The 14279-nt window shown below is 39.8% G+C and overlaps 1 protein-coding gene across 1 annotated transcript in view; it reads right to left on the bottom strand.

Annotated features, from left to right (window-relative positions):
- MDN1 (midasin AAA ATPase 1) overlaps nucleotides 1-14279 on the bottom strand; it is a 174336-nt gene that overhangs the window by 15807 nt on the left and 144250 nt on the right. The window contains exons 80-88 of the mRNA XM_078447133.2: nucleotides 13800-14026; nucleotides 12857-13012; nucleotides 12286-12455; nucleotides 11355-11516; nucleotides 8848-8985; nucleotides 5219-5357; nucleotides 3611-3777; nucleotides 2903-3049; nucleotides 2261-2405 (exon numbers count right to left, since the gene is read on the bottom strand). Coding sequence (XP_078303259.2) covers nucleotides 2261-2405; nucleotides 2903-3049; nucleotides 3611-3777; nucleotides 5219-5357; nucleotides 8848-8985; nucleotides 11355-11516; nucleotides 12286-12455; nucleotides 12857-13012; nucleotides 13800-14026 — 1451 coding nt within the window. The remainder of the gene's footprint in view (nucleotides 1-2260; nucleotides 2406-2902; nucleotides 3050-3610; nucleotides 3778-5218; nucleotides 5358-8847; nucleotides 8986-11354; nucleotides 11517-12285; nucleotides 12456-12856; nucleotides 13013-13799; nucleotides 14027-14279) is intronic.

Raw genomic sequence — 14279 nt, forward strand, 5'->3', positions numbered from 1 at the left:
TCTTAATTTCATGCTGGCTTACTTGTTGAATTTAAGGATGAAGTCAGATTCCAAAATTATATGGTAATGAAATGACCTCTGAAGCAACAACTTAGTGCTTAAAAACTCAGCTAGAATTTAATGTAAGAAGTTTGGCCTTTATAGGTTTTGGGAGATTTTCTTTTCCTCCTATAATAAAGTTATACGAAAATGAAGAAAAAAAAAAGTAAGCTAGAGATTCAAAGAGTGAAGACTTGTTCTTAGCATGAGGAAAGCCTCTATCAAATCTTCAACCAAATGATTCTGGTTAAATAGTTCACTAATTTGTTGTTTAATTACTAAATACTTTAAACGTGGAAAATGCATTTTAAAATCTTAAGAGCCAGGGCACCTGGGTGGCTCCGTTGGTTGGGTGTCTGACTCCGGCTCAGGTCATGATCTCACATTTCATGGGTTTGAGCCCCGCATCCGGTTCTTTGCTGACAGCTTAGAGCCTGGAGCCTGTTTTGGACTCTGTGTCTCCCTCACTCTCTCTCTGCTGCACCCCCAACTCATGCTATCTGTGTGTCTCTCTCTCAAAAATAAATATTATAAATAAGCAAAACCAAATAAAATAAAAAGACCCATATACTCACCTACTAGATTTAATAGATGTGAATTTTGCCATTTATGTACCAAACTTCTGTCATTTAAAAAAAAATTTTTTTTTTTAATGTTTACTTAGTTTTGAGAGAGAGAGACAGAGAATAAGCAGGGAAGGGGCAGAGAGAGAGAAAGAGACAGAATCTGAAGTGGGCTCCAGGCTCCAAGCTGACAGCACAGAGCCTGATGCGGTGCTCAAACTCACAAAGTGAGAGATCATGACCTGAGCCGAAGTCAGACACCCAACCAACTGAGCCACCCATGCGCCCCTTCTGCCACTTGTTTTTAAGAAACAAATGATTCTGGGTACAACTATCTGGATTCTGGAGGCCTTTGCCCTTCCTAACCTGAAGTCACCATAACCTGAAGTTGTGTTTTATTCTGTTTTCCTACATTTGATGTACCCATTAACAATATATAGTGGGCCGCCTGGGTGGCTTGGTCGGTTAAACGTCCGACTTCGGCTCAGGTCATGATCTCGCGGTATGTGGGTTCAAGCCCCGCGTAGGGCTCTGTGCTGACCGCTCAGAGCCTGGAGCCTGTTTCGGATTCTGTGTCTCCCTCTCTCTCTGCCCCTCCCCTGTTCACGCCCTGTCTCTCTCTGTCTCAAAAATAAGTAAAAACGTTAAAAAAAAAAATTAAAAAAAAATAGTATTAAGTTTTTACATAAATGATACCTCTTATTCTTTTGTAACTTGCTAATTTGGTTCCAATAAGGCGTGGGGTTTTTTTGTTTTGTTTTGTGTTTTTGTTTTTTTGAGAGAGAGGGCATGGATGAACACGGACAGGGGCAGAGGGAGAGAGAGAATCTTAAGCAGGCTCCACACTCAGCATGGAACACAAGCGGGGCTTGATCCGACAACCCTGGGATCATGACCTGAGCTGAAATGAAGTCAGATGCTCAACCAACTGAGCCACCCAGGTGCCCGCCCCGCCCCCCCCAACAATATGGTGTTTAAAAAAAATTTTAATGGGTTTTCTAAATAGGTAACTGATTCATTATGAAGCATAGTAAGGCTAGCTCATATTTTTGTCTGGATACCCACCATGATTGGGGACCTTCTGTTACGGGGCACTATATAATGCTTCCAATACGAGACAGCTCTCCCTAGGGAAGTCACTCAAACTGAACAATGGGTGACAGGCAGATTATTGTCAAGTGCCATGTGATTTCTTTTGATTATTCAATTTCATACCCCACTAAAATGACTTCATGTTCCAAACAAACACACACAGCAATCATTAACTGAAACAATCATTTCCCTAAGAAAGCTGTAACAAGGCTCTGTAAGAAGCCTGGATATACCCAGACTGCAGTGTTCACATCACCCCATAAGGCGGGCCATCAGGAGACAGCTGTGGGGAAATGAAGCACCACCCGGATTCTACAGTACTAGAACACAGGACAGGAGGGTAAATTAATGACAAACACCAGGTAGTTTACTTTCATTCTTCTCAGATTAAGCTTTAAGTCTAGTCAGGTGAGAAAGATTATAGAAAAAAAGCAAACAATTTTCTCAAATTGGAATTGGGCTGACCAGACACGATTTATGACTTGGCCATAATACGGCCTGAAGAAATAGGTTATTGCTCATTTTCAGTGAGTTGAACTGGTCTCTTTAGGTTTTGAAAGACACACCTCCTTCTTCCTGGTCTGTGTCCTCACTACCATTCTTGTCTTCACTATCCAGGTTCAAGTCATCTGGAAGGTCCAAGGCCTCAGGTTCTGGCAGCTCTTCCTGATTGCCATGGTAAGGATCCACCTCATTCTCATCATATTCCCTCTTTGACAATGGAGAGAACAGGAAAAAATTAATTTTTTTTTAAAAAGTAGCATTTGCAAATAATTAGCTCTAAGCACTTATGCTAAGAGAATACAAGATCTCTTCCCTAAAATTTCTCCCACATGTTAGAATTTTACTGATGTTTCTAGAATTTTCATGTTGGATTTTCAAACCTCACTTACTGGGCAGGTTCTCCACTGATAAGAGGTACTGTGTTACTTAATTTCAAGAGGAAACGGAAATTTATAAGATATATAGAAAAGAATCACAGAACTCAGCTTCCAAACTCCAGCATGAGCCCAAACAGAATCAAGACAACCTCATTAGTAACCAATAGTTAGATATTTTATGTCCTGTTGAGAGACTTTGTAACATGTTCTTTTACAAGCCAATGGGAAAATGATGAATAGGAAAAAAAAAAAAAATGTCTTGAGACTCCCAGGAGCTGTGAGCCCTGACCTTGAATCAGGAGCAGACTGGTTTCAAATCCTCATTACCTCATCTATTTGTTCATTAATTTTGTCTTGGCCTTGTCTATCATCAGCAACTTCTGCTTCTTCCTTTTCTTCCTTATCTCGGTTTTTATCTCTGTTTGACTTCCCAGCATCCAAGTTGTCGTCTTTGGCAACAAGTCCACAATCTTCCTAAATATCAGAGGCAGAAAAAACAAAATCACTACTCTCAATCTAAGAAACCGCTTTCACGTAAGTTGATTCTATCTAAACTAGCTCTTAGACATGTACAATCTCTGTCTGTTGAGCCTATCCTCTGGAAATATCCAGCTGACAGGGTGTCCTCCATGACCTGGAAAGAACATTCTGGCTTCATCCAGATGGTAGCAGTATTAGCAGGTGTGTGAACAGTGGGGTGGGTCACACTGTGCTGCTGCAGTGTCACACCCAGCCCTGATTTCTCCTAAGCAGAGAGCTGGGGAGGTTCAGTGGCCAACAGCAGAATCAGAGCATTTGCACAGTCTCCTTAATTTTCCTCCTCCATTACACATGGAATGGCCCAGGTCAGACCATTCTTTTAGCTCTGAGTTCAATTAAGTAAGACAGAAAAAAAAAAGAAGAAAAAAAAGAAGGATGGAAGAAAGAAAAAAAGGCAGAAAAGGAAGAGCAGTAAATGACAGGGAGTGGTAGCTTGTTGGAAGAAGGTCTCCTCTCAAACTGGGGATTACAGGGTGGGGAGAATCTTTTAATTACCTCATCCATTCCTGGTCCTGTTTCTTCAGTTTTACTGTCTTCTTCTTCCTCATCATCGTCATCACCCCAAAGCCTCTCATCAAGTTTGTCAGCTTCCTCACCATTCAGATCGCCCATCTGTTTATCCAGGTCTCCGCCCTCACTGTCTGATTTCCCATCATCCTCTTCTGTAAGGGAAAGCACTGAGGTTAGGCAAATCCCCGAACTGACTGGGCCATGTGCAGAAGAGGCATGGACCCACCACCTGGCAAGTGCCCCACCTGAGATTTACTGCTTGCATTTACAGAACACTGTACACACAGATGCCTTTAGATCTCCTGAAGCAGTCCTACTGTGTTTTGCAAACTATTTGAAGGAAAAAAAAAGTCTGTAATGTGTGATATTAATAAACAGAAGGGTGATGGAACAGCTGTCAAGATGTCTACTTCTGGTGCTGGGGGGTGGGGAGGATATTCATCATTATGAGACTCAGCAACTTTACTGGGCTTTGGTTTCTTGTCTGTGAAATGATGTCCAAGGTTCCTCCCCATCTCCAACATACTCTACACTTCTATTTTGACCATCTTTTAAAATCACACATCTAACTCAATCATAATTTTTCGCAATTGTTTTTGCTCAGTCTACTGTGACAAAGGTTATATTCTTAAGCTGCTTAGGCAAGCATATGCTTTTCTACTCTAAGGTCAATTTTCATTTCTGCAAGATCTTCACTTAGAAGAAGACACAATTATCTCAAATTAAGCTCTGGAGAGAAATTTAGGGGTAAGAACTGAATTATGGTATAAACACAACAGATGACAATGTGCTATAAGAAATCATATTCTCAAGCAAATTGTAATGACAGGGGAACGTTTATATGTTAAATGAAAAAAGCTGACTATAGAACTATTTATGGTGTGTGTATAGATATCTATTTTACAAATGTAGATATAGATATTTTACTCTTGAACTTTTGTTCCAAATCATCTGTCACAAATCTCTACTATTTTTATAATTTTTAAAAAGATTTTTTAAGAAACTACCCTGAACAATTTACTTTTTTTTAATATAAGTTTTTTTTAAGGAGGCATTTTTTTTTTTTTAATTTTTTAATGTTTATTTAATTTTGAGAGACAGAGCGTGAGCATCAGAGGGGCAGAGAGAGGAGACACAGAATCTGAAGCAGGCTCCAGGCTCTGAGCTGTCAGCACAGAGCCTGATGTGGGGCTCGAACTCACAAACTGCGAGATCATGACCTGAGCCGAAGTTGGCTCAACCAACTGAGCCACCCAGGCTCCCCTGAACAATTTACTTTTAAGCCAAGCTCTGTTAGGGACATCTCTCCTTGTTCCTTCAAGGTTCCCTGAAGGGGAAGTCACTGCACATAGTGCATGAGGCAGCCAAAATACCAGTCAATGTCTCAGTTTGCTCAGAAGAATCTCCAGAATGGACTACAGACTTCTGCCTCCATGGAGACAGTGATGAAACATGCATATAGGTGATGTTTTCATCTGCAGTTATGCAGAGTAATAAACTTGCTAAAAAAAGATAATAGGCTTCTTATTGGGAAAATGTAATTTCCTAGATAAAGTATTTTTTAAAAACAAGAATGAAGTGACAATCTCAAACCTTTTTCAAGTTCCCCATCATGCATTTTCCCATCAAAGTCTTCTGACATCTCAATGGCATTATCCTCGCCCTTAATGTCTGGTTTTGAGTCGGGATCCTCTTTATCCTTTTCTTGGCCTTTCTGAAGTGTATCTTCTGCCTATATCAAAAAGTATTATAGAAAACATAAACATTGTAACTTTTCTAATGTTTATTTAGCTCTAAATAAAACAGAAATACCTAAATGCCAACATTAATGGTATAAAGTTATCTCTAGGGAGAGAAAAAAAGAGAACCAACAGAGACAACCACAAACAATTTCTAGTTTGCTTTAATATGTCTATAATTTCCAGTTTTACTGCGCTGTGATTAGAGAATACAGAATTTTGTTGTTCTTTTTCATGTGAATTGTTAAAAAAATCCAGATTTAACAAGAATATGCAGTCTCAAAAAATATGAATTCTTAAGGATAAAAATTCATTCTTATTGTATTCCCCATATCTCTAATATTTTTATCACTTTAGTCTCTCATAGACAGTAACTCAATGTAATTTTGTCCACTTTCCCTTAAACTATATATTTCTATATACTCTAGGCGATATTTGGGCCAAAGATTCATGACTGTTCTTTCATTATGGTTGGATTTTTAAAAATGCTTTTTTAAAATACAAAAATAATAAAATCCCATTAAAAGAATTTTAAGCAAAACAGAAAGAGTTAGTTTCCCATGGCACCACCATCCTCCTCCCAAAGAAATCAGCATCAGTGACATTCTGGTGCATCTTTTTAACCATGAATACACCAATAAGCATTTAGTAATATAGGCAATCTGTAGCAATATCTGCCTCCCAATATCTTTTTAAACAAAAATGGATCATTGCTTCACAAGCTGGCATTCTACTTTTCTTTTTTAACTCAAAAAATGTCTCTTAGATAATATTTCTATGCTGATACATACAAATCTACCTCATTCTAACTTATAATGCTATTCTGAATGGATGGTAACATAATTTAATAATTCCCTCTGATAAGTATTTGGATTCTTTTACAATTTTCACCATTATAAATAATAGTATAGTGAACATACTTGAGTAAAAAACATTAACATTTCTATCAGGAAACATGGAATTCCTAGGTCAAAGAATACACACAATTCAAAATCTATGAGATACTGCCAAATTGTTCTGATAGCTTTTATCTCAATATTTTTCACATTGGATTGCACTTTTCTATTTTCTTTTTTTTGGCTTTAGTATTTTCCTATGAGAAAAGTACTTTTGACAAAGTTAAATTTGATAAATAGAGAAAAGGCAAATAAAAAAGAAATATATTATGCATTAAAAGAGCTCGGGGCGCCTGGGTGGCTCAGTCGGTTAAGCGTCCGACTTCAGCTCGGGTCACGATCTCGCGGTCCGTGAGTTCGAGCCCCGCGTCGGGCTCTGGGCTGATGGCTCAGGGCCTGGAGCCTGCTTCCGATTCTGTGTCTCCCTCTCTCTCTGCCCCTCCCCTGTTCATGCTCTGTCTCTCTCTGTCTCGAAAATAAATAAAACGTTAAAAAAAAATAAAAAAATAAAAAAAAGAGCTCTACCACACTTTTGGCTTTTTTTTCCACTTTTCCCTTCTAAGGATGAGAGTAAGTTTGAATTGGTTTGGTCCTTTATTTGTAAGTTATAACCACACCTTAAATAAAAATTTATGGTCTGCTTTAGACTTAGAATATAGGCGCTAAAAAGAAATTCCATTATCTCTTATTCTTCAAGTCACAGTTGATAAATCTAAATGACTAATAATAATAATACGTAAAAAAAAAAAAAAATCACTCCCAAATGAGACATGCATTTAAAAAAGCCAACAGGGGTGTCTGGGTGGCTCAGGCCGTTGGGCATCTGACTCTTGATTTCAGATCTCACAGTTCATGGGATCGAGCTCCACATTGGGCTTTGCACTGAAAACGCAGAGCCTGCTTGGAGTTCTCTCCCTCTCTCTGTCCTTCTCCTGCTCACACTCTCTCAACACACACACACACACACACACACACACACACACACACACCCTTTTTTTGTTACCCAAGTGCCCCTTGGTTTTATTTTTAATTTTTTTTCTAGTAAAACATTTTTATTTTTTAATTTTTAATTTTTTAATATAATTTATTGTCAAGTTAGCTAACATACAGCATATACAGTGTGCTCTTGGTTTTGGGGATAGATTCTCATGATGCATTGCTTACATACAACACCCAGTGCTCATCCCCACAAGTGCCCTTCTCAATGTCCATCACCCATTTTTCCCTCTTCCCTGCACCACTCCCTCTTCCACCCTCAGTTTGTTCTCTGTATTTAAGAGTCTCTTACAGTTTACCTCACTCTCTGTTTGAAATTATTCTCCCCCTTCCGTTCCCCCATGGTCTTCTGTTAAGTTTCTTGAGTTCCACATATGAGTGAAAACATATGGTATCTGTCTTTCTCTGACTTATTTCACTTAGCATAATACCCTCCATTCCCATCCATGTTGTTGCAAATGGCAGGATTTCATTCTTTCTCATTGCCAAGTAGTATTCCATTGTATATATAAACCTCATCTTCTTTATCCATTCATCAGTTGATGGACATTTAGGCTCTTTCCATAATTCGGCTATTGTTGAAAATGCTGCTATAAACATTGGGATACAAGTGCCCCTATGAATCGGCACTCGTTTGTCCTTTGGATAAATCTTAGCCCAAGCCATCTATTTCAAAAACATTCTTCATTCCAACCAAAAGAGGATATAGATTAAATTTTTTCAATGGGTCTTAAAGACATACAATAAAACCTATTAAGAGTAAAGAATGGCATTATTACTTAATGCAGTGGTCACTTAAAATAGCCACGGTTTTTATCTTTAAATGAACCACTACCAAAAACACTTCAGAAAATCATCAACAAAGACCTCCCCATTTAAAATAAGAGAATTTAATGGGGCGCCTGAGTAACTCAGTTGGTTAAGCATCCGACTTTGGCTCAGGTCATGATCTCGCAGTTCATGGGTTCAAGCCCTGCACTGGGCTCTATGCTAACAGCTCAGAGCCTGCTTCAGATTCTGTGTCTCCCTCTCTCTCTCTGCCCCCCATTCATGCTCTTTTTTCTCTCAAAAATGAATAAACATTAAAAAAAATTAAATAAACACCAAAAGTTTAAATCATTTCCCTTTCTTTTTAAAAAAAAAATTTTTTTTTAACGTTTATTTATTTTTGAGACAGAGACAGAGCATGAATGGGGGAGGGACAGAGAGAGAGGGAGACACAGAATCGGAAGCAGGCTCCAGGCTCTGAGCCATCAGCCCAGAGCCCGACGCGAGGCTCAAACTCACAGACCGTGAGATCGTGACCTGAGCTGAAGTCGGATGCTTAACCGACTGAGCCACCCAGGCGCCTCAATCATTTCCCTTTCAAATTATAGCCATAACTAATGACTGAGCTGCAAAGTTCCTTGTTCTCTAGGCTTACTTATACCTGACTCCCTAAAGCTTTAGTATTCTTAGGGTTCCATGGATCACAGATTGAAACCATTACTTAGTAAAAACATTGATGTGTAAAATTTAATATTGAAAACAAAGGGAAATGGGGGTGAGCTTCTGTAAACTGTATGTGTATTTCACACATATGAAAACATACCTGTTCTTCATTTTCAATCTGGTCACTCACATCCTTCATGCCCTCGCCTTCCCCAATTCCACCTCCCTCATAGTCATGGAACTCAGTTGCTCCCTCTCCTGCTGAATCTTCCATGAATTCTTTGGGCAGGCAAAATCCCTTAAAAATAAAAAAGTGAACAGTTAAGTTCAAAAGCAATTAAAACAACAAAACAGAAACAAACAAAAAAAGGATTTCTAGTCCTGATACAAAAAAAAAAAATTGTTAGCTTTTTTTAGTTCAATATTTTAAATCTGATGGGAATATATACAGTAAACTTTTGACATTGTTTTCCTCCTCGATAACAGTTATTATGCAGTTTCAAAGCTTGACATCAGATTTAACATATCAGGTTTTGACTCTGTAGAGGCCTTTTAGTGTGTGGTAATTTTTCATTTGGCAAGACAAAACTCTTAATGAATTATACTTGGACAGCACCTAGGAGCAAGTCATTGAGCAAGGGTAGAGCCTCTCAGTGTCTAAATCCCAAAGGGATTTTGTCATTCTTTATTTACTTCTCAAATTAGTAAGACTAAGAGGAGAAAGAGGGAGACAAGACATGTAACCCTGGAGGTTCAGCAACTTGAAACAGATGCCACAACAGGTTTCATTTTTACTTCAAAAACTGAAGAAAATTTGGTATGGTGCTTCTCAAGTAAAATGTTAGTTTTAATATAAAAAGAATATGCCCCTCCTTCAACTCTTGAGCTAAATCTATCATTCCTGGGGTAGGTGCTATATCTAGCCTCAGCTGTTTTCTGCCAAGGCACCTGGCTGGCACAGTATAGGGACTAGAGTCAAGAACAGGTCAGACACAGAAACACTCATCAAGTGTTAACAAACTGTTTCGTGTTGGAAAATAGTTTGGAAAGAAAAATCAACTGCTAGCATGTGGGACAAAAATGAATAGAAAAACAAGTAGAAGAAAATAGTGGCTCTCTACCATCCAAGTACTAACCAGGCCCGACCCTGTTTAGCTTCCGAGATCAGATGAGATCGGGAGAGTTCAGGGTGGTACGGCCGTAGACAAAAATAGTGGCTCTCAATCAGGAATTTTATCAGACAAGCTATCAAGTTGTCAATCTGAGGATAGAAATGTATTAAAAAACAAGCTGCCAACTAACAAGGAATTAAGACCCCAAACCTGCAAATACCAATTGTGACTCAGTTACAAAGAAACAGCTTTCCATGGATTAAGTGTTATAATTATGACACAGATTATCTTAGCACTGAGTCTAACCTACTTTCAATTTCCCTCAGGACTACTCAGAAAGGATATGAATACAATGTGGATACTTAAAAACGTAAAGGAAAGGCAAACTCACTATCAGGACATGTATTCTTAGAAAGCTGACTGAGGGGGACCTGGGTGACTTAGTTAAGGGTCCAACTTCGGCTCAGATCATGATCTTGTGGTGAGTTCAAGCCCCACGTCGGGCTCTGTGTTGACAGCTCACAGCCTGGAGCCTGCTTCATATTCTGTGTCTCCCTCTCTCTCTGTCCCTCCCCTGCTCATGCTCTGTCTCTCTCTTTCTCTCTCTCTCTCTCTCTCTCTCTCAAAAATAAATAAACATTTAAAATAGGCTTAGGTACAGGCAGAACATGACTGTACGAGGCGGAGATTCAGAGGTCCTTCTGCAGGGCACATCACTCACAGTAGCTACATCTGGAATAGCGGAAGGGCTCCCAACACTTTGCTTATATTAAAACCCCCACACCCCACTCCAAAACACAGGCCAAAGTCATTCTAAAACCTGTCAGACAAGAGCAACAGCACAAGTGGATAAACAGAACTGACCCAAATCTCAGGGTATGCTCACCATACACTGTCCTACCGCTCTTTTGCATATGGTATATTTTCCAAGGAGTGATGAGATGTGAGACTGGCTCAGTGCCCATCAGACAGAAGGAGCAAATAAGACATTCATTTATTTATTACTCAACAAATACACACATTCGTCCTCTATATACACTGCATGGGCTTGTCTTCCATTTTTAAACCCTTTCTAATATTCCAGTTACCCAGAATTAAGAACTCTTGACTATTTATAAGAAGCCTAAAGTCCATCTTTAGTTTGTAAATTCCTATCTTCAAGTGACTCTTACGAGTATTGTACTTAGATTTGGAGAAAATCTTAGAATACTAAGGAAATCAAAATAAAACAAAGTATATTCAATTGAAGGTAGTTCTCACAAAAATGCTAAGGAGTGTGGGCAGATCTCATTTTACAAACAAGGAAACTAAGGTTAAGGATAGCCTCTGGAGTTTAGGGATTTCATCAGTGGGGGACCTGCAGGTTCCAAGACCTTAGTGGAAACAGGCATAGCGAAAGGGTGCTGGACAAAGCCCTAAAAAATCCACAGGGAGAGCAAATGACCTCCTGCTGTTTGTGAATGTCCTAAATAAAAGCCTGTGAAAGCAAGCACTTAATGGCTACCGAGTATTTGGTACTGGCTGCACCAGGGTGCTTCACATGAACAGTCCTTACCTCCTGGGCGAGCTCTGTAAAGACCTGGGCAAGAACAGACAGCAGCTTTGCAGTGCTACGGTGAGTTGCCAAAGACATGGTCAGGAAGAAGAGGACAAGGTCTGAGTACCTGGAGAGCATGGGCACCAGACGCACCAACAAGCAGCAGGATTGGCTGAAGAACTGCGGGCAAAAGATCACAAGGCCTGCTCACACTATGTAATGGGTGCTGGGTTTTCCCTGTAATAAAAATGTTCCGGAACTAAACAGCAACAGTCATTGCACAATGTTGTGAATGCACTAAATGCCACTGATGGTAAGTTTTATGTATATTTTCTCTCTCACACACACACACACGCGCCTCTACTATTTCTTCCATCTTCACACAAACCTTCACAAAAGTACGCTTTAAATTCTGTCACTTACAATCCATTTACTTAATAAAGTGTAGTGGTTTTTTTTTTGAATAAGATGTTTATAAACGAATTCTATTCAGAATCAAAGTTGGCACTGGAGCCAGTGCTACAGACTTATAATGTCCTACAAAATAAGTTGCTTCCCTGGAATATTATGGAGGTGGCAACCTCCCCCTTTGCTAGCTTGTTGTGAAGGGGAAGGTATTTGCAGAGTGTGGCGATTCATTAGCTGATGGCAGCAACATCCACCATTAACATCAAACACCCAGGAAAATATGTGGTTAGGGTATGAAAGAATCCCAAGATGACAGATACTCTGGGTTGCTAGCATTTTTTTTGCATCTATGCATCTTAAAACTATAACCCTTAGCTAGCAAGCCCTAAGCTTTTCACAGTTTGTCAGTCATGTTTACCTGCATAAAGAAAACAAATTTTGAGTGATTTTTGCCCCCAAAGGCCTGCTTTGGGAGCACCTACATGGAGCAAAGTGAAACCCACTCTGGATGGCAAGAAGCTTCTGAAGCACTGCTGGTTACCGTGTGTTTTGCTGCTGTGCCATCTTCACCGTATGATTTCAGCCTCTCCAACAGCTCAGAGACAGCAGAAATGATTTTCTGCACACGCAGAGTGCTCACGTCGGCCCACAAATCATCCTCTAACAGTTTTGTTAGATGTCCTGATTGCAGTCCCTCCAAGCCTGCTGCCCCTTTCATTCACAGAAAAGGAAGACATGATGAGTAACACAAAATAAACCCTTTTCATCTCCATTCACGCACTCATCATTCCCAATATCTGTCCTTAAATATTTAGCCACAAAGGGGCGTCTGGGTGGCTCAGTCGGTTGAGAGCCCGACTTTAGCTTGGTCTTGATCTCATGGTTTGTGGATTCGAGCCCTGCATCGGGGTCTGTGCTGACAGCTCAGAGCCTGGAGCCTGCTTCAGATTCTGTGTCTCCCTCTCTCTGCCCCTCCCCACTCGTGCTCTGTCTCTGTCTTTCTCTCAAAAATAAATAAACACAAAAAAAATTTTTTAAAATATTTAGCCAGAAGGATAAATTTAAAAATTAAATCAAGTAGAAAAATAGCTTTTCCTTGATTTCAGACATACCGTCCTCTTCTTGTGGTCTGCTTTGGTCAGTGTTCTCCTCTGTCTTTTTACTGTTTCTTTCTGCTAAGTTCTGGATGGCACAAAGGATGGCCCGGATGGCAGTTTCCACCTGTTCTGAAAAATCTTCCACAAACCCTTCATCTAACATTTGGTTTCCTAGTAAGTAAGAAGGTGTAAAACAAACAAAAAACCCAATCATTTGCTCCAGTGCCTCTAGAAATCATTAACAATCCTCACTTGTTATTTTTACAAAACAGCCACCTGTTAACCACCTACTACGAGTGAGCCACAGTGTCAAACTGTGCTGAATACAAAGATGAATGAGACACAGTCCTTGCTGAGATGAATTACAAGTTTATCATCTTTTATTGAAAGTTCTGCTAGAAGAATGCCAAAAATATGAAAATAGTTAAGATGCTGTATATAACCACCAATTTAGTCCAAATATCAGCCCTCAGCTTTCCAGTCTCAGAAAGAACTGTCTGCTAACAGCGAGTGAGCCCGTGCTGCCTCCCTACATGTGTGCTACAAAGTGACATGATCAACTCAAAGGCAAGGTACTCAAACAAATGAGGCAGAGAGGTGCCTGGGTGGCTCAGATGGTTGACTCCAACTCTGGATTTTGGCTCAGGTCATGATCTCATGGTTCATGAGTTCGAGCCCTACATGGGGCTCTGCACTGACAGTGTGGAGCCTGTTTGGGATTGTCTCTCTCTTCCTTTCTCTCTCTCAAAATAAATAAATAAACTTTAAGAAAAAAGAGAAATGAGGCAGAAAGAGTTAAGAGCTAGGGGTTCCAACCACACCTATCTGCCTTAGAACCCTGGACAGATATGTCTGGAACAAAACATAATGTGTCTTTAGGATAGTCTAGATTTAAATCTGTAAGACATCACTCCTACACCAGGCTTTGACTCCCTTACTGAGTGACAGACAGTCTTACCACTTTGGCTTCCTGAAGCAAGTAGATGTGTCTTCCAGGAAGTAAAGTCATCTGTGGCTTTATTGATTTCTCCTCTTAAATAGTCCAGGCTCTCAACTAATGCCATTTGTTGGTCTGTTTGCTCAACTTCTATCCTGGGAATAATGAACAAGGACTCTAGTCCTTGCAAATGAACTGACACCTGGGACAGGCAACTCAGCCCAGAAGAACAAACTTCAAAATCTTTCCTGCAACAACAGAAATTCAACAATGTTGACAAGAAGGGGCTACCATAAACACACACACACACACACACACACACACACCCTGATCCTTCCATCCACTAAAATGTGAGCAGGGGAGAATTCACTGTACCTCAAGAGTAACAGCTAGACATACGCTACAAAGCACTATGAAGGTCCACAGAAAAACAGAATTGAAATAAAATAACCTTTCATCATTTTATCTCCTTACTAAACTCTGAGCAAGCACCGAAGCACA

Source organism: Panthera onca, chromosome B2 (genome assembly GCF_046562875.1).
Source record: "Panthera onca isolate mPanOnc1 chromosome B2, mPanOnc1 haplotype 2, whole genome shotgun sequence".
Taxonomy (NCBI): domain Eukaryota; kingdom Metazoa; phylum Chordata; class Mammalia; order Carnivora; family Felidae; genus Panthera; species Panthera onca.